The sequence below is a fragment of the Festucalex cinctus genome, chromosome 6, assembly GCF_051991245.1.
Source record: "Festucalex cinctus isolate MCC-2025b chromosome 6, RoL_Fcin_1.0, whole genome shotgun sequence".
NCBI classification, from domain to species: Eukaryota; Metazoa; Chordata; class Actinopteri; order Syngnathiformes; family Syngnathidae; genus Festucalex; species Festucalex cinctus.
In genome coordinates, this window is record NC_135416.1 from 4,335,128 (window position 1) to 4,358,008 (window position 22,881).

General features: G+C 36.9%; 1 protein-coding gene across 10 annotated transcripts in view; it reads left to right on the forward strand.

Moving 5' to 3' along the window:
* Positions 1 to 22,881, forward strand: part of lrba (LPS-responsive vesicle trafficking, beach and anchor containing) — a 200,085-nt gene that overhangs the window by 176,292 nt on the left and 912 nt on the right. For 7 of the 10 annotated variants that reach the window (XM_077523686.1, XM_077523683.1, XM_077523684.1 and 4 more), the window contains 7 exons: positions 1,882 to 2,074; positions 4,602 to 4,682; positions 7,804 to 7,959; positions 10,449 to 10,616; positions 15,106 to 15,207; positions 15,278 to 15,474; positions 22,730 to 22,881. In XM_077523686.1, the coding sequence (XP_077379812.1) occupies positions 1,882 to 2,074; positions 4,602 to 4,682; positions 7,804 to 7,959; positions 10,449 to 10,616; positions 15,106 to 15,207; positions 15,278 to 15,474; positions 22,730 to 22,881 (1,049 nt within the window). The remainder of the gene's footprint in view (positions 1 to 1,881; positions 2,075 to 4,601; positions 4,683 to 7,803; positions 7,960 to 10,448; positions 10,617 to 15,105; positions 15,208 to 15,277; positions 15,475 to 22,729) is intronic. The other 3 variants (XM_077523687.1, XM_077523689.1, XM_077523691.1) reach the window with 1 other exon arrangement.

Genomic DNA, 22,881 nt, shown 5'->3' on the forward strand with positions numbered 1-22,881 from the left:
CTCAGGATCTACGCCTAAAATGAACCAGGAAGTCAGCCATTTTGGCCTGAAGTAGCCATTTTGGAGGGCAATTTAAAAAAAAAAAAAAAAAAAAAACGTCCAGAAAGTGATTTTTTTTTTCTTCTTCTTCTTAAATTAGCCACCGACACCAATTTCACTAATTGGCCTGAGATTTGGTCTACATGTCTATCAGAACATAATGCATGAAAAAATCTCAAGGACCAATGCCTGAAACCAAACAGGAAGTCAGCCATTTTGGCCTGAAGTAGCCATTTTGGGGCTAATTTAAAGTGTTTTTTGTTGTTACTTTCACCTCTATGCCAGTTTCATTAATGGACATGGAGTTTGGCGGACAAGGAAGCGGACATTTTTTATTTATTTATTTATTTATTTTTTTTTCTTTTTGAATGGTCTTTCCAAAGAGGAGACTTGACAGACCGAACATGTGCTCGTGAGTCACATTTCCCACCGCCTCGAGTTGGAAGCCATCGGCAAAAAGCGCGGCCGCATTTTAAGGGCCCCGCCTGTGACGGGCCCCCGGCCCGAACCCCCTTGAGTCCTTATTAGCGCGGTGTCCCTGTGGTGCCGACAGCTGCCCGCGGACCACCACAAACGCGCTCGCATTTTGCACACACGTCACACTCAACGCTTCGTTCATATCAAGCGCTAATTCAAAAGAGATGTTTGCAAACGAAAAGATTCTTTACCTACTTTGAGTCTTTTAAACCTCCTCCGTTGGAGCGTGTCGTAAAAAGAGTGTCGGCTTGTGAGCGAGCGCTAATGGTACTGTCGGTGTGTCTGGTCAGCTGTCACGTGCGCGCGCACATAAAGTGGATCTAGTTATCTGTTTGAACACGGATCTGATTGCTGTGAACATGCAGGGAGCTCAATGCTGCTTCATGATTCATGGAGATTCATGAAACAATAGTTGCAGCTGCATGAGTCTTTTTTTTTTTTTCCATGGAAAATCCTCAAAATGATCATCAAATGGAATAGGAAAAAAGAAAATCTTCCCAAGTAGGAGTTTGTCAAAATACATGCTCTGGAATTCATCCAAAATTCCGGCTTCAAATCAAAATGCCCGTTTTCCTGTCCAATTTTTGGGGCTATTTTTTTACTGCCATTATTGCTTCTTTTTTTTTTTCTTCTTCACTGCCAGTTTTGGTGTCTTTACATCTTCACTACTTCTCTCTTTTCTATTGTAGCATAGATTCTAAAAATATATATTTGACTATTTTTATGCTACTGTTTTTATTAGCTTTTTTTTTTTTTTTTTTAATAGTATTCTTGTGCTATTTCTACACGTAAAAAAAAAAAAAAGGTGTGAGCTCAAATTTCAAGGCCACAAACTTTGATCAAATTTTAAGTTGGACAATTGAACAGAATATTTTGTTTTGCTGTTGTGAAAATTGGCTTTCCCATATTTCACAACAAAGAAGTAAGAGTTTATGAACTAATTGTTACTTGTGTGGTCCCAGCAAATTTTTTTTGGAGCAAAAAAGTTAAATTACTGTTGTTAATAAGTTGTTTTTTCCAAGTGTATTACTGTTTACTGCTGTTTACTATTTTTGCTACTTTTTTTCCAACAGTTTGGTTATTTTAACCACTATTTTTGCCATCTTTGGTGCTTTTTGTTCGATCTTATGCTAATTGTATGTGCTCTAAATGCACTTTGTATTTTTCCTATGCCAATTCAAAGCCATGTCTCCTGTGAGCATTATCAAGTCACTATTTCTAGCCCCTCGCCTAACTTTTCTTTCTCTTTCTCTTTTTTTCCTCGTTCAAACCATGTTTCCCCACTTTCCATCCTCATCATAACCGCATGTCGCCACCATCCCTTATTTTCTGTTGGGTGGGGGGTGGTGGGGGACACCTGAACAGTATCTTCTCCTGCAGACGCCGCTGATGTTCACGGAGCAGATGCAGCAGGACGTCATCATGGTGCTCAAGTTCCCGTCCAACTCGCCCGTGAGCCACGTGGCCGCCAACACGCAGCCGGGCCAGGCGGCGCCCGCCGTCCTCACCGTCACCGCCAGCCGCGTCTTCGCCGTCAACAAGTGGCACGGCCTGGCAGGTCAGACGCGCTTTTAATTGGGTGATGGATATGTGTTCGCATTATTGCGTAGAGAAAATCATTTTTTGTTTGACTTTATTTTATTTTTCTACTCACATTTGCTCTGTGCAATATAATTTAATTTTATTTTATTATTAGTTATTACTTATTAGTTGTTTATTTTTGTTTATTTATATTTATTATAGTATTGTATTATTTAAAATAAGGCTACAAAAGTTATAATTTTATTATTAATTCTTAAATTATCATTTAGTGATGTTTAGTTTGCTCCTGTCTCTATTTAATTTAGGTATCTTTACTGTCTTTCCCATTATTGCAATCTTTTTGCTTGTTATCTTGACAGAAAAAATTCTATTTAAATTCAACTTTATTTTTTTGTTTTTGTTTACTATTTTTGCAAAAATGTTTAATGATTTTTATTTCTGTACTATATCTGCTATTTTAATTTTATTATTGATGGTTTTACTTAGTTTTATTTTACTTTTACTTGTTGCCATTACTATCGTTACTACTATTTTGCAATCTATACTTTTACAAAATATTTTTTTTTCCTATTTTAACTTTTATTTTATGTATTTTCCCTAGTCATGCAATTTTAGCTATTTAACTTACTATTGTATTATATATATTTTTTTACTTTTTTTTCTATTTTGCTATCTTTTACTTTTTAAAATTTTCTATATTTACTACTGCTTTTTCTATCTTTACCACTAATTTTGGTCTTTTTATTTGTTTTTTTTTTATACAAGTGTAAAAATAATTTTCTTTTTTTTTTTCGAAATATTTCTGGATTCAAACATATTTTTTCCCAGTACTTTTTATTTGTCTCTTTTTTTTTTTTTTTTTTTTTTTTTTTTTATTACTGGGAAGAATTTGTTGCATTATCATTTTCCCACTATTGTAGTTCCCAGAATATTTTTTGTCCATCCCCGGTTCATCTTCTCCTGCCCTGGTGGAGGCTGGCCCTTGATTTAGCAGACAGTTGACTGCATCGACTGTGTGCGTTTGGATCAAATGTGACACTCTTAGCAGCCTTCATTTGGCCAAACGTCCACCTCCATACATCATCCGAGACGGATTCATTCCCATGGCCGTCCAACAACTGCGGGAGGAATATTAAATTTGATATTCCTAAATTTGTGAAAGTGAAGGCCGATCAAATGGATTCAAGCAGCCCATTTGGCCACACTGCTGACACCCAGTTGGCTTAATTAACAATGTGTATGTTTTATTGGGGGTATGGTGTGAAATCGTCGTAAAGGTCATCAGATTAGTTCATTAATTTAACACTTTGACCGCCAAAAACGTTTAATAACGATTAGTGAAATCACGATGTATGCCGGATGCCGCCATAAACGTCAAATGACATCTACATTTTTTTTTTTTTTTTTTTTTTTTATCAATGGGCAGTGCAACATCTAAGTGCAGTGCTGCCTGGTCAATGGGTTGTGGAATCAAAAACACCCACTTACTATGGCCAGCAGATGGCAGCATTGTATCACTTTTCAATAAACTCAAGGTGGATGGAATTACAATGAAACATGACGGAATCTGATAAAATCGAATGAAATCGAACGTTTTTTAAGGATGACGTGAACGATCAAAGCCTTTGTCACATTAACCCTAATTCATAGTGTCACTAAACAAAAAATATTAGTGTCAAAGCCACTGTTGTGGAGAATATGTTTTCACAAAAAGCTCGTTTTCTCCTTATCTTTTCGCTCAATGTCACTCAAATTACCTATTTTTAAATGGCGATTACTAAATAACAGAATAAGGTAGAAACACTTTTTTTTTTTCTAATGAAAGAATGGAATGCAATCTTTCATTTGGTACCCACATTGTATATGTAGTAAAAGCACGCAATATTCTGTTTGCCTTGAAAGATTAGTTAAAATGCTCAAAATCGGATGGCACTTGTTTTCCTTTTTTTTTGCTTTTTTTTTTTTTTGATAACGTGTGGTAAGTAAAAGAATTAACAAGAGGATAAAGTATGATGTATAGAATAATTATGACTTGAAGATTTGCCACCTTTTTTCGAACATATAATCAGCTTTTTTTCATCAAATATATGTAATTATTTTCTAAATATATATGTGGCTATACCCCAAAATATACAGCACAAAGATTCCACCAGAGTAACAATTTTATTGTTTTGACCTGAGTACGAAATCAGTGAATAGATGAAATTTCCAGTGAATATCAGAGGAACGCTTCTAAGAAATATGCTAATTTGTGAATGAATGCTGACCCCTGAATATGGAGGGTTGAGGTCGGTTCGATTTTTTTTTTTTTTTCCTCTCAAAGTTCTGACTTCAAAATATATAATTTTGTTAATAATACACGCATTTGCTTTTTTCCCCGTCTTGCTCTGTGCATCTTTTGGTACATCAGAAATGATGATGGGGGGGGGGGGGGGGGGTGTTGTGGCGAGTGACCCGATGACTGTGGCTATAATGAAGTCTAATCCAGCCATCCACCTGGTGACATTCCAATAATAATCCCATATGTTTTGTTTTCCTTTCAGGTCATCCCAGCTCGGCGGTGCAGCAGCAGGAGCAGCAGCAGCAGCAGTACCAACTTCCCGTGGAGATCGACCCTCTCGTCGGTACGTTTCCTTTTTTTTTTTTTCCTATGAGCACAAGCTCATACGTGCATGAAATGATTTTTTGTTTTTTTGTGAGCGTAGACGCTCGTCTTTGGGTGATATAGGCCCCGCTCTCGCGCGCCGCCATTTGCATGCAAATTGGAATGCAATGAGCTGTGGCCTCGGCCAGGCATTTCATCATCAAGCCTCCCTCAGCCCGACACACCACCATCACCATCCGTTCCTCCCACCAACCCCCTCCCCCTCCAACGCATCCTCTCTGCTTTAATTTGAGCGCCGGGAAAAAGGACGCATGTCAGCCACAATGAATACGAATGCGGTAATAATGCGTGATTGAGAACGCGCCGACGATGGGCTGTCAGGGCAAATATGGCTGCTTCTCATCCTTCACGACTTGTTGATGATGAGGATGATGATGATGATGATGTGGAGGAGGAGGAGGAGTGGCGGAAGTGGGCTGCACTCATGTGTTGAGAGACTTCACCTCACTTAACATTGTGGACACGCATCAGTCACTTTATTAGGGACACCTTCACCATCTCTCGAGTGCTGTATTTAAATTCTTGTCTTCATTTTTGATTGACGGTATCAGGGAGGCTCTTCATTTAATAGTGAAGTCAAGTGAACCGCGGTTTATCACATGGGATAAGTTCCGGCCTTACCCGCAGTAGATAAAAATCTACCATTTAAAAAAGAAAAAGAAAAGATAATTTTACAAATACCACAGGTTTTTTTTTAAATCACATTTATTAAAACATATTTGAACTAAAATGTATAGAAAAATAGTATAATATTGATAAGTGCTATTTCTTGTAGATTCCCCTAGATGGCAGTAATGCCAAAAGTATGGAGTTACATAGCCGGTTATGTTTTTTTTAATTAAGCAGAATCAGTACAATGGTTGTATAACTTCTTCATATGGATGGATGGATGGATGGATGAATGGAACGGATGGATGGATGGAATGGATGGATGGATGGATGGATGGATGGATGGATGGATGGATGGAGCCGATGGATGGAATGGATGGATGGATGGAGCGGATGGATGGAATGGATGGATGAATGGATGGATGGATGGATGGAGCCGATGGATGGAATGGATGGATGGATGGAGCGGATGGAGCGGATGGATGGATGGAACGGATGGATGGATGGATGGATGGATGGAGCGGATGGATGGATGGAACGGATGGATGGATGGAACGGATGGATGGATGGATGGATGGATGGAGCCGATGGATGGAATGGATGGATGGATGGAGCGGATGGATGGATGGATGGAGCGGATGGAGCGGATGGATGGATGGATGGATGATGGAACGGATGGATGGATGGATGGATGGATGGATGGAGCCGATGGATGGATGGATGGAACGGATGGATGGATGGATGGATGGATGGAGCGGATGGATGGATGGAACGGATGGATGGATGGACTGGCCATCTTATTGATCATTTAGACACCGTAAATACTATATTTAGATAATTCGAGCTTTTATAGGCACAAAGTTTCAGATTTATGTTTTGGTGTTAAGAGTGTAACCAACCCAAAAAAAACAAAGAAAATTGTCCATCACAGAGAAAAGACGCAATTGTGAATCTGTGAGAGATGGATTGAGATCGATAAAAGATTCAAACGATGTAACAAATTGAGTCTGCAGTGGCGGTCGTCAACCACTTCGCATTTCCTGTTATATTTGTGAGTACGTCCAGTGAGCCCATCTTGTGCTTATCAGTAATATATTTATTTACACCTTTGCGCATTTCGAAAAGCAGTGCTGGGAATCCTGGGAAATGTCAAGCGCGTTATGCAGGTGCTGCTGGACTTTCTCACATTTTGTGGAGACTCCCCTTGACACCTGTTCTCTCGCCTTTTTGACACCCCCACATTCCAAGTGGACTCATCCGTCAAATAAAATAAACCCGAAGATCCCTCTTAAGGATGAGAGCGTGTCAGGAAAGTGCGTTTACTCTCCAGCCGTCCGCCGTCCACACTTTCGGGAGGTGAGGTCGACGTCGTTCCTCAGCCTCTCCGGGCCCGTAAACACGACCGTCACGGTGTTTTATGTTTTCTTTCTTTAATCGCCATGGCAACAAAATAGAATGCAACTGCATCGGAATGTGACCCTTGCTCGTCTATTTCTTTTTTTTTTTTTACTGCTGTGATTATCAGATTGTCATATTTGTTTATTACGCCTGAAGCACTGAATAGCACATTTAGCGAATTTTGACTGCTGAGTCAACCGGGATTGTTTTTGGTCTTGTTTTTTGGTAAATTATTATTTTTCTTCTTCTTCTACTTCTACTTCTTCTTCTTCTTCTTCTGCTACTTTTTCTACTTCTTCTTCTACTACTACTACTACTTCTTCTTCTTCTACTTTTTCTAGTTCTTCTACTTCTTCTGCTTTTTCTACTTCTACTTCCTCTTCTATTCTTCTACTTCTTCTACTTCTACTTTTTCTAGTTCTTCTACTTCTTCTTCTACTTTTTCTAGTTCTTCTTCTTTTACTTCTTCTGCTTCTTCTGCTTTTTCTACTTCTACTTCCTCTTCTATTCTTCTACTTCTTCTACTTCTACTTCTACTTTTTCTAGTTCTTCTTCTTCTACTTCTTCTACTTCTACTTTTTCTTCTTCTACTTCCTCTTCTACTTCTTCTTCTACTACTTCTTCTACTTCTACTTTTTCTTCTTCTACTTCCTCTTCTACTACTTCTTCTTCTACTTTTTCTACTTCTACTTCCTCTTCTATTCTTCTACTTCTTCTACTTCTTCTACTTCTACTTCTACTTTTTCTTCTTCTACTTCCTCTTCTACTTCTTCTTCTACTACTTCTTCTACTTCTACTTCTACTACTTCTACTTCTTGGTATTTTTTTCAAAATATTATATATAATTTGTACTGTACTTCTTCTACTTCTACTTCTTGGTCATTTCTTCAAAATATTCTATATAATTTACTTCTACTTCAGCTTCTTCTTCTTCTTCTTCTTCCTCTTCCTCTACTACTAGCCCTTCCCCCAACTAGCCCGTTAAATCCATCTTTCATTCCCCATCAAACTTAGCAATAGCATTTTGTCGTTATTCTCATTTTGAGGTGTTTTTGCGTCCCCACTCTCCTCAGCCAACAACATGGGCAGCCACCGGCGGCAGATCTCGGACCTCCTGGACCAGAGCATGCAGATCAGCTCGCAGTGTTTCGTCGTGACGGCCGACAATCGCTTCATCCTGCTCTGCGGCTTCTGGGACAAGAGTTTCCGCACCTACTCCACCGACACGGGTAAGCTAACTCGAAATTTGAACGAGGGCGCTCACACTACCTCATGAAGGACTGTTGTTTGAATAAAATTGGGGAAACGACATGCAAGTTTTGCCATTGAAATGATTCATCTTGGTCTCCTTTTGTTTACATTTGAAACAGGGGTGTGTAGACTTTTTATATCCCTAGCTATGCGTTTGTGTTTTTCCCATGCACTTGTGAGGAACCGAGCCTTTCTTTCATTTTCCCATTAAGCCAAATGTCAGCCGTGAACACAGGATGCAAATTGCATCTTGATTAGCGTGAAATCTGCTGAACGCAGTCAGGCAGCAAAAGGGCACAAACGGAAGCGCTCGGAAAAGGAAAGGTGCCCTCATGGCCTTTACGCTAGCACCATCCTCAGGACACACCTAACACCACCAACCTTCCAGTTTGATGCTACTCGTCTTTCCAATGACATCATATGCAAGAAGAATATTCTTTTCAACTTCATGTTTGTTCGAACATTTGTCATATTTACAGAAAGTTACGTTTATTGGACTCACACATTTAAATGATTTCTTTAAAAAAAAAAAAAAAAATGTAAGTATTTTTTTAAGTTGATTGACACGAGCTTAAATTACAGTATTAATTGTATTTTTCTTTCATTAATTTAATAATTTATTTAAAACAATAAGACACTTAGTTCCACAAATAAATAATAACAAAAAACATTGGGGGTTTTTAGACAATACATGTCATTTCTTTATTTAAATACCACTTGTTTTTTGTTTTTTTTAACACTACGAGCAAAGAATAAATGAGTCACTCAAAAAATATTTTAATTTTTTATTCTTTTTCTAAATATATTTAATTAATGCAATAATTGAACCATTATTATTTTTAAAACAATAATATAAAGTACCAGAAATAAATACAAATTATCTCCCCCAGCCCCAAAAAATTAAAACAAAAAGAGACAATGTTGTTTTTTTTTTATTTTTATTTTTTTAATGGTAGACCTATAAATTAAAATTTTGAATACTAAGTGCAGACATTAAATTAGATAAACAAAAATGAGTGTCATTTTTTAAATTAATTAAAATATTAGTACTGTAGATGGAATTCCTATGGCAATTTTGTAGGCACTCGGTCATTTTATTTTGTGTTTATTTAAATGCTAACTGCTGAAAAAAATATGAATTACTTTTAAAAAAAAATAATAAAATAAAATTCCAACCATAATCACCATAACTTCTAATCGTCACGTACTGCATGTCGGCAGAATCACAATAATGTCCATCTATTTATTCAATGTAATCATTATCTGTGTTTATTTGATTTTTGTAATATTTTGACATTTTTTCATTCTTGTGCTTGTAGTGCATTTCACTGAGAGCTGTTCCTAATATTTTGTCTGTGGTTGTTTCCAACCAATACAGCCATCAGTGAGTAGGTCAGGGGTCCTAAATGAAACTGTCCCGGGCTTCATCTCCGCGCAGCTCTTTGCTCTTCTTCTTCTTCGCACTTGCAATCCTCCACAAAGCGCCTTGGAATCAATTTCACCAGGCCATGCGCCCCCTCCCCTCATGTTTAATCGAGGGCGGTGTGTGCGTGCATGTGTGAGGATGGCTCTATTGTGTTGCGGCCACAGGGGTGTACAAGTGGAACACGGTTTAATCGCACGCGCTCAACAGCTGCCACCAAAGGCCCCAAATGTGTTCCACAACGGGGGGAGTTAACAATTACATCGAGATGATTGCTACATGTAGTCTCACACATCCAATTTAGTGTGAGAGAGTGCATGTGTGTGAGGACATGAGAATGAGAATGTGTGCGTTCAATACCGTCACGTCGGTGTGTTTATCAAGATGTCAAACGTTTTACTTTTTTTTTTTTTTTTGCGGCCGCCCACTTTAATAACACTCATCTTTTCACGCTGATACAACTCAATTAGGAGGACGTTTGTAGTTTTTTTTTTTTTTTTTTTGGACGCAAATGTCAAGCGGGAGTTTGACGGGCCGAGGTCGCGCTTAATGAGGATTAGGTGTCGACGGAGGGCGTTGAAATCTGACAGCAATTAGCCGCTCGCGCGCTCAGACGCGGACGCGGGACAAATATTTGTTCTCGCGCGAGTCGGAGCGCCCGTGTTGATCTTGCCCAGCCGGCGGACGGACGATGACGAACTGCAAACACGGCCGCCGTCGTCTTGGATTACATTCGGGCGCCATAACATTAGATAATAAGATAATAAATGCTTATTATGTATTTAAGCATATCGGATTAACCTCCTTATGTGCCAGTCTGCTAGTTTAATGCTAACACATGAGAGCAGTGCATGCAGACAACATACAATAATACCCACTGGCATATATTCTTTATCCTCTGCAAAAAAAAACAAGCAATATTATTGCATCTTAGTTGCACCATTATTAGATTAGATTACGTTTATTACTCCAAGCACTCATAATTGAGAAACAAAAGTACTTTTCTGTCGACGCTAACTTTTTCTTTTGTGTTTTTGTCCGCAGGCAAGCTGACCCAGATCGTGTTCGGTCACCGCGACGTGGTGACGTGTCTGGCCCGGTCCGAGTCGTACATCGGGGGCGACTGCTACGTGCTGTCGGGCTCGCGTGACGCCACCCTGCTGCTGTGGTACTGGAACGGGAAGCTCAGCAGCATCGGGGAGAGCCCGGCCAGTAAGTGGAAACACACACAATACTGGAGGGTGACACACTTGGAAGTGGGCGGTTATATTATAGTCGCAGATTTTTTTTTTTTTTTTTCTTTAATTACATTTTATTTTATTATATATTTATATAACCTTTATTTTTTTTCTTGAAAAATACCGCTACTATGATGTTTATGAAAATAAATGGACTTTTCATGTATGAATTTACTCATTTAATATTGTGCATTTTTTTAAACAAAAATGTGGCTGCTTTACTCAAAAATTTTATATTTGTTGTCATGTTTTTGTGACTTATTTTTCTTTTTAAAAGAAGTTTTGAAGGACTTTTTATTCATAATTAATTATGGCTTTGATCCTATAAGCCTTTTTTTTGTTTGTTTTTTAAATGACATAACGTTTACAAATACCACTTACCCGGTCAGATTTTTTTTTTCTTTTAATTTTGACTTCTCTAGTAACAATATGCCTTCTTGGAAAGAAAATAACCGATTTTCTATTCATAATAAATGACTTTTGTTTTTATTTTTGTTCTTGCTTTTTTGTATTTATAACTTAAAATGATACTTTGCTTATTTAGCCATTTTTGGCAGTCAAACATTAATATTTTGCCTATAATAAAATTGATATTTTCATTATTTTTCATGTACAATTAGTACCTTTAAAAACACATTTTGCTGTCGACTGAAAATGACATCACAAGGGCTCAGGTAACCAATCACAGCTCAGCTTGTGAATGTCACATGACCAAACCTAGAAAACAGGTGAGCTGTGATTGGTTACCTGAGCCCTTGTGATGTCGTTTTCAGTCGACAGCAAGTTGCAAAATGTGTTTTTAAAGGTACTAATTGTATGTGAAAAATAATGAAAATATCAAATTAATTATAGACAAAATATTAAGGTTTTATTGCTATAATGGGCTAAATAAGTGAAGTATCCCTTTAATTTTTTAAAGACTTTTTTTTTCTTAATATTCTAACTTAATTGTCATTATTTTGCATGTTTAATGTGGAAAAAACTTAAAACATGAAAAGGTAAAAACAAAACTTTTTTTACCATTTAATATTTGACTTCGTTTTTACACTTGCTATTTTTGGGTGACAAGTGATTATTATTTTCTCATAAAACTTTTTGCGCCTTACATTAGAATGTTATTCTGTCTTCGCGTCACTTTAACAAATATCTTTGACTTCCATACTCATGCGTAAGTTTGTTGGCGCTTGTTGCTATGCAGGATTTCTCACCCATCAACCAATAAAAATGTCCACAATCCAACCACTTACTCTGCATTCAATATAAAAACACTTTTGGAAAGAATAGCGCCATCTGGTGGGGCACTGCCCCAAAATATTGAGTCTCGGCTGGAGAGCTGTGATGTCGTGATTTACACTTGTGAAGTAACATCCAGTTTCATGTGACCGGGGGGGGGGGGGGGGCGTCCTGCACACAGATTGGGTTTCCCTAACGTGTGTGCGTGCGTGTGCGTGCGGAGTGAAAGTGAGGGCCACTTAGAGACGTTCAAAACGTGACGTTCTGCCGGGGAATGGGGGGCGAGTCGAGTCGCCGGTCGGCACATGAAAGCTCAGCGCCCCTCCTGAGAAGGGGGGAGGAGGTCACACGGTCGATAAAAGTGAAAAATGTCACTTTTGCGGAGGTCCGGGGTGGGGGGTTGGATGGTGGGGGGTTTCTTCGTCATGTGGTACATAACATGTGGTATTAGCCGCCATGAAAGCATAGCGCACGCATGAGTCAGTGGAGGCTCATTTGCCGGACGAACGCGTTGTTAAGTGACGTGTTTCAAACGCGCTCACGGTTACCACTCGTTAACAATCAAAGTAACATTGAATATGGATGACGTCACATTTATGTAAATAATATCCATGTATGAATATTGTTTATATACCTGTTTTATGTTATTTTATAATTACCACTGTGTTTATAATTATTGTATATCTATCATATATTCTTCATCTGTCTTTATTTCAATATATAATGGACATAAAAAGTCTACACACCCTTGTTCAAATTGCTGTTTTTTTTTTTTTTTTTTTTTTTTTTTTTTTTTAAATATAAAGACCAAGGTAAAACATTTCCAAAGATTTTCTACAGCTCAATTGATTTTTTCTGTTTTTGTTTTTTGAGGGAAGTTATCATAAAGGAAAGTGATAATAGGTTGCACAAGTGTGCACCCCCTTATACAATTGTAAGTTAACCAATTGCATTCAAGGTCATGTTATTTTTTCTGTTATTTTTACTTGCATAGTTTTTTAAAAGCAAAAATGATGTTTCTGGTTATGATCCATTTTATACATATTAATTTAATTCAATTTAATTCGGAATTATTCAGTTGTTACATAAATATTTTATACTAAATTCCCCTTTTTTAATTTGCCAAATAATTTTGATTAAATCATTTGCTCCCAAAAAACGTATAAATACGTTCTAGTTTAATTGTTTTAAGTCTCCCAAAGATATATTTATACGTTTTTCATGTTTTTTGTTTGTTTTGTTTTTAAGATAGGGCATACATACTTTGATGCAGCCTCTCAACTGCAAAGAATGGTTGAAAAAAAAAATGGTAGTTATTACACAAACGGCCAGCAGGTGACAGCAGAGTATAAGAGATTAACCAGGACCATGTTGAAGAATTGCGCAAAATTCTAAATAGATTTGTGAATAATGATGAAATTTAGCTACTTTCTGATGCTAATTGCCGCAAAACGGAAACGGATAGAAATAAACTTTTTTTTTCCTGATGAAAGAAGAGACTTTAATTTTTCTTTTGCAAGGTATCATGTTTTTATAGCAATAGAACACAATATTCTGTGGGCCTTGCAAAATCAATCAAAATCCAGGAAAAACAGCCGCGAGTGAAGGCGATTGCTTCTTTGAAAATGGCGGCAAATGAATGAGTTAATAATTACTGATGCATCCCAATTAAATATATATTTTTGCTTTAAAAGAAAAGCAACAACTTAATTGTATTGGAGCCGTATAGATTGCGTCCCAAATGTTGTCATCTGTGAACTTGATGTGTGTCTGTAGATGCGCGTGTTTGCGTTTGTGCGTGTGTCGTTCAGCAGCGAGCAGACAAAACCTTCCAAACTCTCACCACCACCAAATGATCTCCACTGGAACAGACCGCAATCGAACGCGCGCACGCACACACGCTCATAATGGCGGACGTTGCCTTTCTTTCTCTTCCAACAAGCGGAATCGCTCATGCAAATGCACACGAAGGTCTCTAGTCATGCTTCATACTTGGTTGCACATCACACGCGCTTCACGGTGTTGACACCGAGGCCTCTGATTGGCTCAAGCTCAGCCTGCGCTGATTCCTCAGACAACGGCGCCATCGGCTGGTCGCGCTCGGAAATGACACTTGACTGTTCAACGCTTGTATTTTATTATTTGTTTGGATATTTGTTATTTATTTGATGCTTGGAGTTTCTCTAAATTTATGGCTTAATTAGAAATGACAGTAAAGTCCAAACTTAGTGCAGAATGAGGATGAGGTTTTTTTTTTTCTTTTGTTTTTTTATTGGGGGGGGGGGGGGGGCATTTGGTTTCCTTTCCTTTCAGCTGTTGCCAAAGCAAATACCGATAAATGCTTCATCCTTTTCATCTTCTGCTTCCAACATGTGCTCTCAAACAGAAACATCTGCAGCCAGCAAAATGGAAAGCACCAGAGAGATAACATTAAAAAAAAAAAAAGGACTGTACATGATTTGAACTTTGAATTACAATTTCTTTACATTTAAATTAGGGATTTATTGTCTTTTTTTAATTTGTTTTTACATATTCAATTTTGAAAAACTGAGATTTTTTTGATTGTTTCAACAATTTTGTATTAGTTTATTGTCTTCACCTTTATTTTCTGTATTTTATTCATTTTTGAATTTTTGGTTAGTTAATTGAATTTTATTTTATTTTTTTAGTATAAATGATTGTGTAGTAATTTTTATGAAATAATTTTGTTCTATTAATTTTCTAAATATTTCTAAATATTGCATCCTCCTCTTTAATGGTTGGACTATAGGATTTTTGGTCATCTTTTTTTTGTATTTTTTTTAATTTATTTATTTATTTATTTTTGTTGTAATTTACACAAATTGGCTCAAATTGGCAACACCTAATTTGTCAATTTGAACTAAAAAAAAAAAATGTTCATTTATGTCATCACAAACAAAAACATAAAATTTAAATCAACTAATTACATCAACATCTCTTAATAAAAAAATAATAATTACATCAACAGACTATAAAAAGAAAAAAAACTGAAAATATATGCCAATAATCTTGCTTATTTATTCCCACACTTCTAAAAATCCATTTCAATTGTTTGTACCATCTTTCGATTCATCGTATGATCTACTTGCCAGTCATGATGCACAGAAAAGTGCCTGAATTCAAACTCAGTGACAAGGGCAGGGTCTCGTCAGACCGCAAATGGCTTGATTGTCGCATCCGAGTTGTGACGTGTTTTTGCGTTTCCCCAGCGGGCATCACCACACCTCGAGCCATCCTGACGGGTCACGACTGCGAAGTGACGTGCTCGTGCGTGTGCGCCGAGTTGGGCCTGGTCATCAGCGGGTGCAAAGGTCAGCCGCTTTCCGCTACCGCCGCTTTACCCAAAGCTCTTCTTAATCCCCCCGAATGTGGTTTGCGCAGAGGGTCCGTGCCTGATCCATTCCATGAACGGGGACCTGCTGCGAACCCTGGAGGCCCCCGAGGGCTGCGCGCGGCCCCGCCTCATCCAGGCGTCGGCCGAGGGCCACTGCGTCATCTATTACGACAAAGGACAATTTGGAGTCTTCAGCGTCAACGGGAAGCTGCTGGGACACATGCAAGTGGAGGACAGCATCAAGGTCGGTTCACACGCGTCGAAGGTCACGAGATTGAAATAATTGCCCCCCCCCCCCTCAATATTTCAATTGCAATTTACATTTATTATATATATTTTTTTAGTTTTTTTTAGGTAATTTTTTTAAATAATGCAATACATTATAATAAAGTGATAGCAACAATAGTAATTCAGTATTTTTTTTATACATTTTACATTTTTTAATACATTTACAATTCAATACATTGATTTTTTTCAGTTCACACACTTTGAGGAAGACAATGTTGAAATATTATTAATTTTTTTTTCTCCCCTCAATATTCCAATTGCAATTTTAATACATTTAATGGTTTTTTTTAGTTTACTTTAAAAAATTAACTAAAAAAAAAAAAAAAAAAAAAAATTTTAGATAATGCAAAACAATACAGTGATAGCAACAATAGTAATTCAATATTTTTTCATACATTTTTAATACATTTTACATTTTTTAATACATTTACAATTTAATGTATTTATTGAATTCATTCATTCATTTTCTTGACCGCTTATTCCTTGCAAGGGTCACGGGGTTAATATATTTACTTTATTATTATTTTTTTCAGTTCACAAACTTTGAGGAAGACAATTTTGAAATGTGATTTTTTTTTTCTCCCCTCAATATTCCAATTGCGATTTAATACATTTAATATATTTTAATTTATTTATTTATTTATTTTTGGTAATTTTTAAAAATATTTTTAAATAATGCAATACATTATAATATGATAGCAACAATAGTAATTCAATATTTTTTAATACATTTTTAAAACATTTGCATTTTTTAAATACATTTACAATTTAATACATTTACTTTTTTTTTTTTTTTCCAGTTCACATACTGTGAGGAAGACAATTTTGAAATGTGATTTTTTTTTCCCCCTCAATATTCCAATTACAATTTAATGCATTTAATACATTTTTCCCAACGTCGTCTTCTAATGTATTTATTTTTTTTCCACAAAAGCAACTAAAGGCAAATGAAGCATGAATGAATCATGAAGACATTTTATTTCTCGACTTGAATTTGAGTTGTTGACTGAGTAAACACTTTGACTTGCCGTCTTTCAAGTGGTCACGACGACAACTTCACACAATTCTACCAAAACAAGTTTGGCGTAAACACGAGACACCAAATCATAAATCACACGACAACAATTTGTTAAAAGAAATCTGGGACTTTACGCTTCAACTTTTCATCTTTCATCAAACAAGGATGAACATGTGGACGCGGTTCATTTTGAGTTTGCGAGAAGAAATTTGTACTCGCGTAAGTAAAAGCTAAAAAAATAGTCTTCCAAATTACTTTAGTCATTGAAAAAGTACTCGAGTAACAGGTGAGTAACTTCTCATTTGTTTGTTTTGAATTAGGGTGTGAAAATAAAAACATGCAAAATACACAAAAATACAATGGAAATGTGCAAAAGAAAATTTGCTAAAAATATTGCATTTTTCCCCTATTTTTCACATTAACACATTACATCACATGACAAAGTTTAATAAATATTTAAATTATTATTTTTTTTAAATTCTAATTACTCAGTCAAGAACAGTTATGAAAATTACTTATAGGGAAAGTCTTTACAATAATACGTTCTATGTGCCTACACTAGTTGAACATGGCATTCTGATGAATATTACATTTGTGCAATATGAATAAAGCAGCAAAATCCACCCTGTTTTCATCCATCCCAGGGGGCGGCCATTTTGTCACTTGCTGTCCACTGAAAATGACATCGCAGTTGCTCAGGTGACGACCAATCACGACTCAGTTTCTGAAAACAGGTGCACCGTGATTGGTTGTTAACTGAGCAACAGCCAATCACGGCTCAGCTTCATAAAACTGGCCAACTCTGATTGGTTGAGCAACTGGCATGTCATTTTCAAGTGACAAAATGGCTGCCCCCTTAGATGGATTTTAAAAAATGGTTGGATTTTGCCTAATTTTTCATATTCCACAAATGTAATATTAATCGGAATACTGTGAATCGACTAGTGTTGCTACAAAGAAGAAATTGTTTTCCCTTTTGAATGAAATGTAACGCGCTAAATGTAGCGCCTGAATGGTCAGCGTACATGCTAGTCATTACATGCAATACTCCGGCAATTATGTCACTTCCTGAGGCCGATGGGATGTTGCAGGGAGGGGGGGGGGGGGGGGGGGGGGGGGGGGGGGGGGGTCCGTTCAAGGGGGCTTTAGTTGCAAGTTTCCCTGATTAAAGTCCCGGTCTGCAAATGCCTCGGGCTCCTTTCACACAGAACGGAAACGCTCCTTTTGATGGGCGCCGCTCGTTGTCAGCGCGCATGTCACTGGAGCGAGCAAACATCCCCCCCCCCACATTCCACACTCGCCGTCGGGCCCGGACACCTACGCCATTAACTCCCGCCCCCACCTTCCCAGACTTCCTCCCTTTTCTTGGCAAAAAAAAAAAAAAGTGACACAAGATGGCAGCTACCGCCTCGGCCTTGTTTCCGCTCCGGCCTGGGAAATGTAAAAACGTACGCGGCGCGTCTGCTTCCCATTAGGAAGCCTCTGGTGCTTGTCGGGGCCCGAAACGCGCTCGCGCCGCTGCAAACATGGCAGCTCTGAGATGCCGCTGAGGGGCCGTGCAAAGACAAACAAGTGTGTACGTTTACGAGAGAGAAAATGAAATCATTGCGTTACAAAAAAAAAAAAAAGGGGGCAGACTGGAAGCAGACGCTGGAAGCAACCTCACAAAATCGGCGCAGTTCATTTGAGGGAGGCTTTTCCCACGTTGTCAAGCTGTTTTCCCGTAACAAATGATGACATTTGCCGTCATAAAACATTTCGGGGTGGAACAGACGAAAGCACGTGTTTGTATTGTTTGCTACGATACGAGGTTATATAAGTTAGCTTTTATTTGGTTTTGGCTTCTTTTTTATTGAAATTCTGTTAGTTTTAATTAGATTTTAGAGAAGGCTTGTTTTTTTTTCAAAAATGTTTGAATTTATTAGTTTTAGTATTAGTTTTAGTTTTTATGTATAAACGTCTACGTTAAATTCTTAAATTTAATTAAATTAGTTGTGACTACAACTGGCTTTAAAATGTCACAAGCAGAGCAAATATATTTTGTAGGGTTGTCAAAATTAGTGCATATATTTGTGGAGACTGGCGTAAAATTGTATTTTGCCATTTTAAAAATGTGCACAATTTCACAAGTTACTTTATGTTGAAGATGAGATAGCTCTTAATAAGAAAAGAAAAATGCAAGAAGGCTGTCACCAATGTCTGACAAATGGAATTATGCCATCTAGTGGCAGAAAAATAACCAACATCTTTATTTATATATTACACTTTTTTTTTATAATGTAGTACATCTTTTTAATTGTAACTCAATTTTATTTAATTTTTCTATTAGTTTAACATTTTTCCACGTTTGTGTTAACAAGAGAATGAAAACTTTGGGGGGAAAAAAAAGTTATTGTACATTTAGAACAAATATAAAATTGTTGTTAATCATAACTATTGAAGTTATGCAATTAATTACAATTAGAAATGTTAATGGCCTGACACCTAAAATTTTGGTTATGTTTGTTTTCAGGGTTAGCAGTGAAGTCATGTTTGATTTTACACGTCAACTATTTCATGAAAGATGATCCACAAATGTCATCCTCAAATTACATTTTCCAAAAGTTGCTTGCTAAAATATGACTTTCCTCCCTTGTTAAACTTTGATGTCATAATAATTCTATTTTATTGGAAATATGTGATTTTATTGTTGTAAGATCTTTTTTTTTTTTTTTTTTTTTATATCCTCACAACGTTCACTTAATTCTCCTCACATGACATCATTTCCCTCTAAATGTGTACATTTATTCTTGTCGCATTCTGATGATTTTTATTTCACCAAAATATTCATCTTTTTAACTCCTGTTGCATTCACATGGCGGTTGACATTCGGACCCTTGGAAAAAAAAATAAATAAAAAAAAAAACGTCTCCGCTGTGAGGGGTCCCTGAACCCAAAAAGTTTCAAGCATCCACAACAGGGCAGAACGGACGTTAACAGCGCCGTAAATCCCGATTTTTATTTATTTTTTTGTTCCCCTCGTAACCTTGCGAGAAGTTTGAAAACGTGAGCGCACGTTTTGCTGGCCGGCGTCACGCGAGCCGGCGAGGCCATCTTGCCTCCCGCCGCGTTTGCCTTGAACGGCCGCTCGTCCGCCAGGCAGATTTACGAGCCGGCGGCGGCGGCAACGGCGCCTCCTGCTGGGCGGTGGCCAGGTCGCGGGCATAAAACCACAAACCGTGCCGAGGAAACGCCGTGTCAGAAAGTTCAACTTTGACCTATGGAGGTCATTTTGGGATGCTTGACTCATTGAACCATTTTCAGCAGTGAAAAGTTCATATTTTGTGCAGAATTAATTTGATAACTTCATTACTTTTTATCTACAATTAATACCTTTAACAAGTAATTTTTCGACTTGCTGTCGACTGATGATGACATCACCTGTTCTGAGGAAGTAGGTAACGACCAATCATGGCTCGACCACACCCAGAAAACAGGTGAGCCATGATTGGTCGTTACCTACTTCCTCAGCACAGGTGATGTCATCATCAGTCGACAGCAAGTCGAAAAATTACTTTTAAAAGGTACTAAATGTATGTGAAAAAAAATGAAAATATCAAATTTATTATAGGCAAAATATTACATTTTTACTGCTGAAAATGGCTCAATGAGTCAAGTATCGCTTTAATGAAAGTTTTTTTGTTTTTGTTTTTTGCAGTATTTTTTTTAAGCAAGAGCTGCACTGTTGTTGGATGTGCACAAGAATTACATTCATTTGTTAGTCACATTTTTAAAGAAATAAAAATGTATTTATTTTATTAACTTTTTTTACATTCAAAATCACAAAACTGGTTCGACAGACTCGAGACACGAATAAGCAGAGCAGCAGAGTTGTTGGATGCACGAATGAAGTTTGCATTTAAAAAAAAAAAATTTTTACCATTCAAATCACAAAATTGTGGTTCGAAAGACTCAAGAGACAAATAAGCAGAGCTGCACTGTTGTTGGATGCACACAAGAATTACATTCATTTGTTAGTCACATTTTTTAAAGAAATAAAAATTGATTTATTTTTTTTATTTTTTTAACCTTTTCACATTCAAAATCAGAAAACTGGTTCGACAGACTTGAGACACGAATAAGCAGAGCAGCAGTGTTGTTGGATACACGAATGAAGTTTGCTTCTTTTTTTTTTTTTTTTTTTTTTTTTTTTTTTTTTTTTTGGCGCCATGTGGAGCCGTGCGCTTGCTTGATTTGTGCGCCAGCAAGCCAAGCCGAGAAAATGTCCGACTCGCAGCGGGAGGGGACATCTTTGTAGCCAGTCTGGAACGGTGGGCGGGCAGCATATGGGGGATGACTTCCACATTTTCTACATGTTGTATGACACAAAATATCACCAAAAAAAAAAAGTCACTTCCATTGCATAAATCGTGTGAGAAATCACGGTTGGATTTCAGAAAGTTGTTTGAGTCAAACGATGATTTTGCTTCCACTTCAAAGCGTCGACGGTCGTCGTTTACTTTGACTCAGTCGTGCTGGAGTGGCGGCGGCCATGTTGGATAAGGCCCGTAACGTGATGGAAAGCAGAACTCCCAATTCCGCACTTGGGAAATGACACACAAACACAACATTGCTCTGATTTAGGCTGCCGTCATTTGAGACGCGCATAAATTTCCTCGCTTTTCACTTTCGCCTTTAATGGCATTTTGATTCAACACACGTGTACTTTTTTTTTTTCTTTTTCTGCTGAGTCATGGCCAAGCCACCTGCGAGGAAAGAAACGCGCGTTGTCTTGTCGACGGGTGATTTGTGTGCTTGCGGCGCGGAGGCGGGCGGGAAAAGCGACGTAAATGTCAGCCTCTCGGCGTGGCGACGCGCCGGCGCAACCGCCATCTTGCATGTTGCTGTTTTACACCAATTTTTACGAGTTTCTTTTACATCGCAAACGCAGAGGAAGTCGTTTTTGTTGTTTGGCGCTTTAAAAAAAAAAAAAAATGCAAAACCGGGTCCAAACAAAGTCAAAATCGCTTCAGAATTAGTTAAAAAGCCCCGACAGCTAAATCTTTTCCGTTGTAAAGCTTCTGTAGTATTCAATTCAACTTGCAAAACTCACGTTTGCAATATTTGGAGGAAACAAGTTAAATATTGAAAGGCAAATATCTACCAAAAAAAGAGGTAGTTTTGAGAACATTTATTTTTATTTCTTTATTTTATTATTGTTTGTTTGTTATATTATATTAATAATAAATATTATATATATTTTTTGTATTATTATTTATTTATATTCTTATTTATTTTTCACATTTCAAAATGGTTTTTTTTTATATTACAAGTAAATGCAAATTTTATAACTGCTGTATTAAGAATACACAAAACTCGTAATTTTAGTAAAGTTGTTTTATTGTGAAAATAATGAGTAAAAAGCCTGGATTGCAAGAACATTTTTTGATTTTATGAAATAAATTACTTTGATTTTACTGCAGTAGTCACATAATTACAAAAACAAAAATTGAACTTTGAGATGAAGTTAATAAAAATGGCAATTTTGTTAATTTTTTTTTTTTTTAGTATTTGCATTTGCATTTAAAAATTGTATTTAATTTAAAGGCCATTTTTAAAAAAAGAAGCGTATTATTGTCTGAATTGATGGATGGATGTTATTTACAAGAAAGAAATGTAAAACTACAACAAAAATAAATAAAAATATTGTAAGAATATTATTACATCTATGTAAGTTGCAATACATGAAACTCAAAAATTTTAAACCTATCTACATAATGCTGATATTTTATGAGAAATAGTTGTGGTGTTTTTTTGTTTTGTTTTTTATTATGATCATTATTATTATTTTTATTATTTCAGTTAAAAAAACATTTTGGGCAAAAACTTTTCTTAGAAGAGGTGGGCAGAATTTTATGATTAAAAACACATTTAAAAGGTTTTTATTTAAAAAAAAAAATACATTTTTAAAAGGAGGAGGAAATGAAGGTTGTGATTTTTTTCAAAGTTTAAACTGTGATTATAGTTGTATTTTTTACAAGAAAAAATAGTAAATTACAAGAAAAAAATTAATTATAAAAGTTGCTAAAAAACTGCGATATGACAGTATTAAAAAAATTAACAAGGCAATATGAGGAGACAAAAAAGCTTTCATTTTCTGAAAAAAAAAAAAAAAAAGACTTTTTGTTGAAGGTGTTTGTGTCGCCCCCTGCAGGCGATGCTGCTGAGTCGCGACGGTCAGTATCTGCTGACGGGCGGCGACGGCGGCGTCGTCACCGTCCTTCGGGTTCACGACCTCAAGTCGCTTTTCACCTACCCGGGCTGCGACGCCGGCATCCGCTCCATGGCCATGTCACATGACCAAAG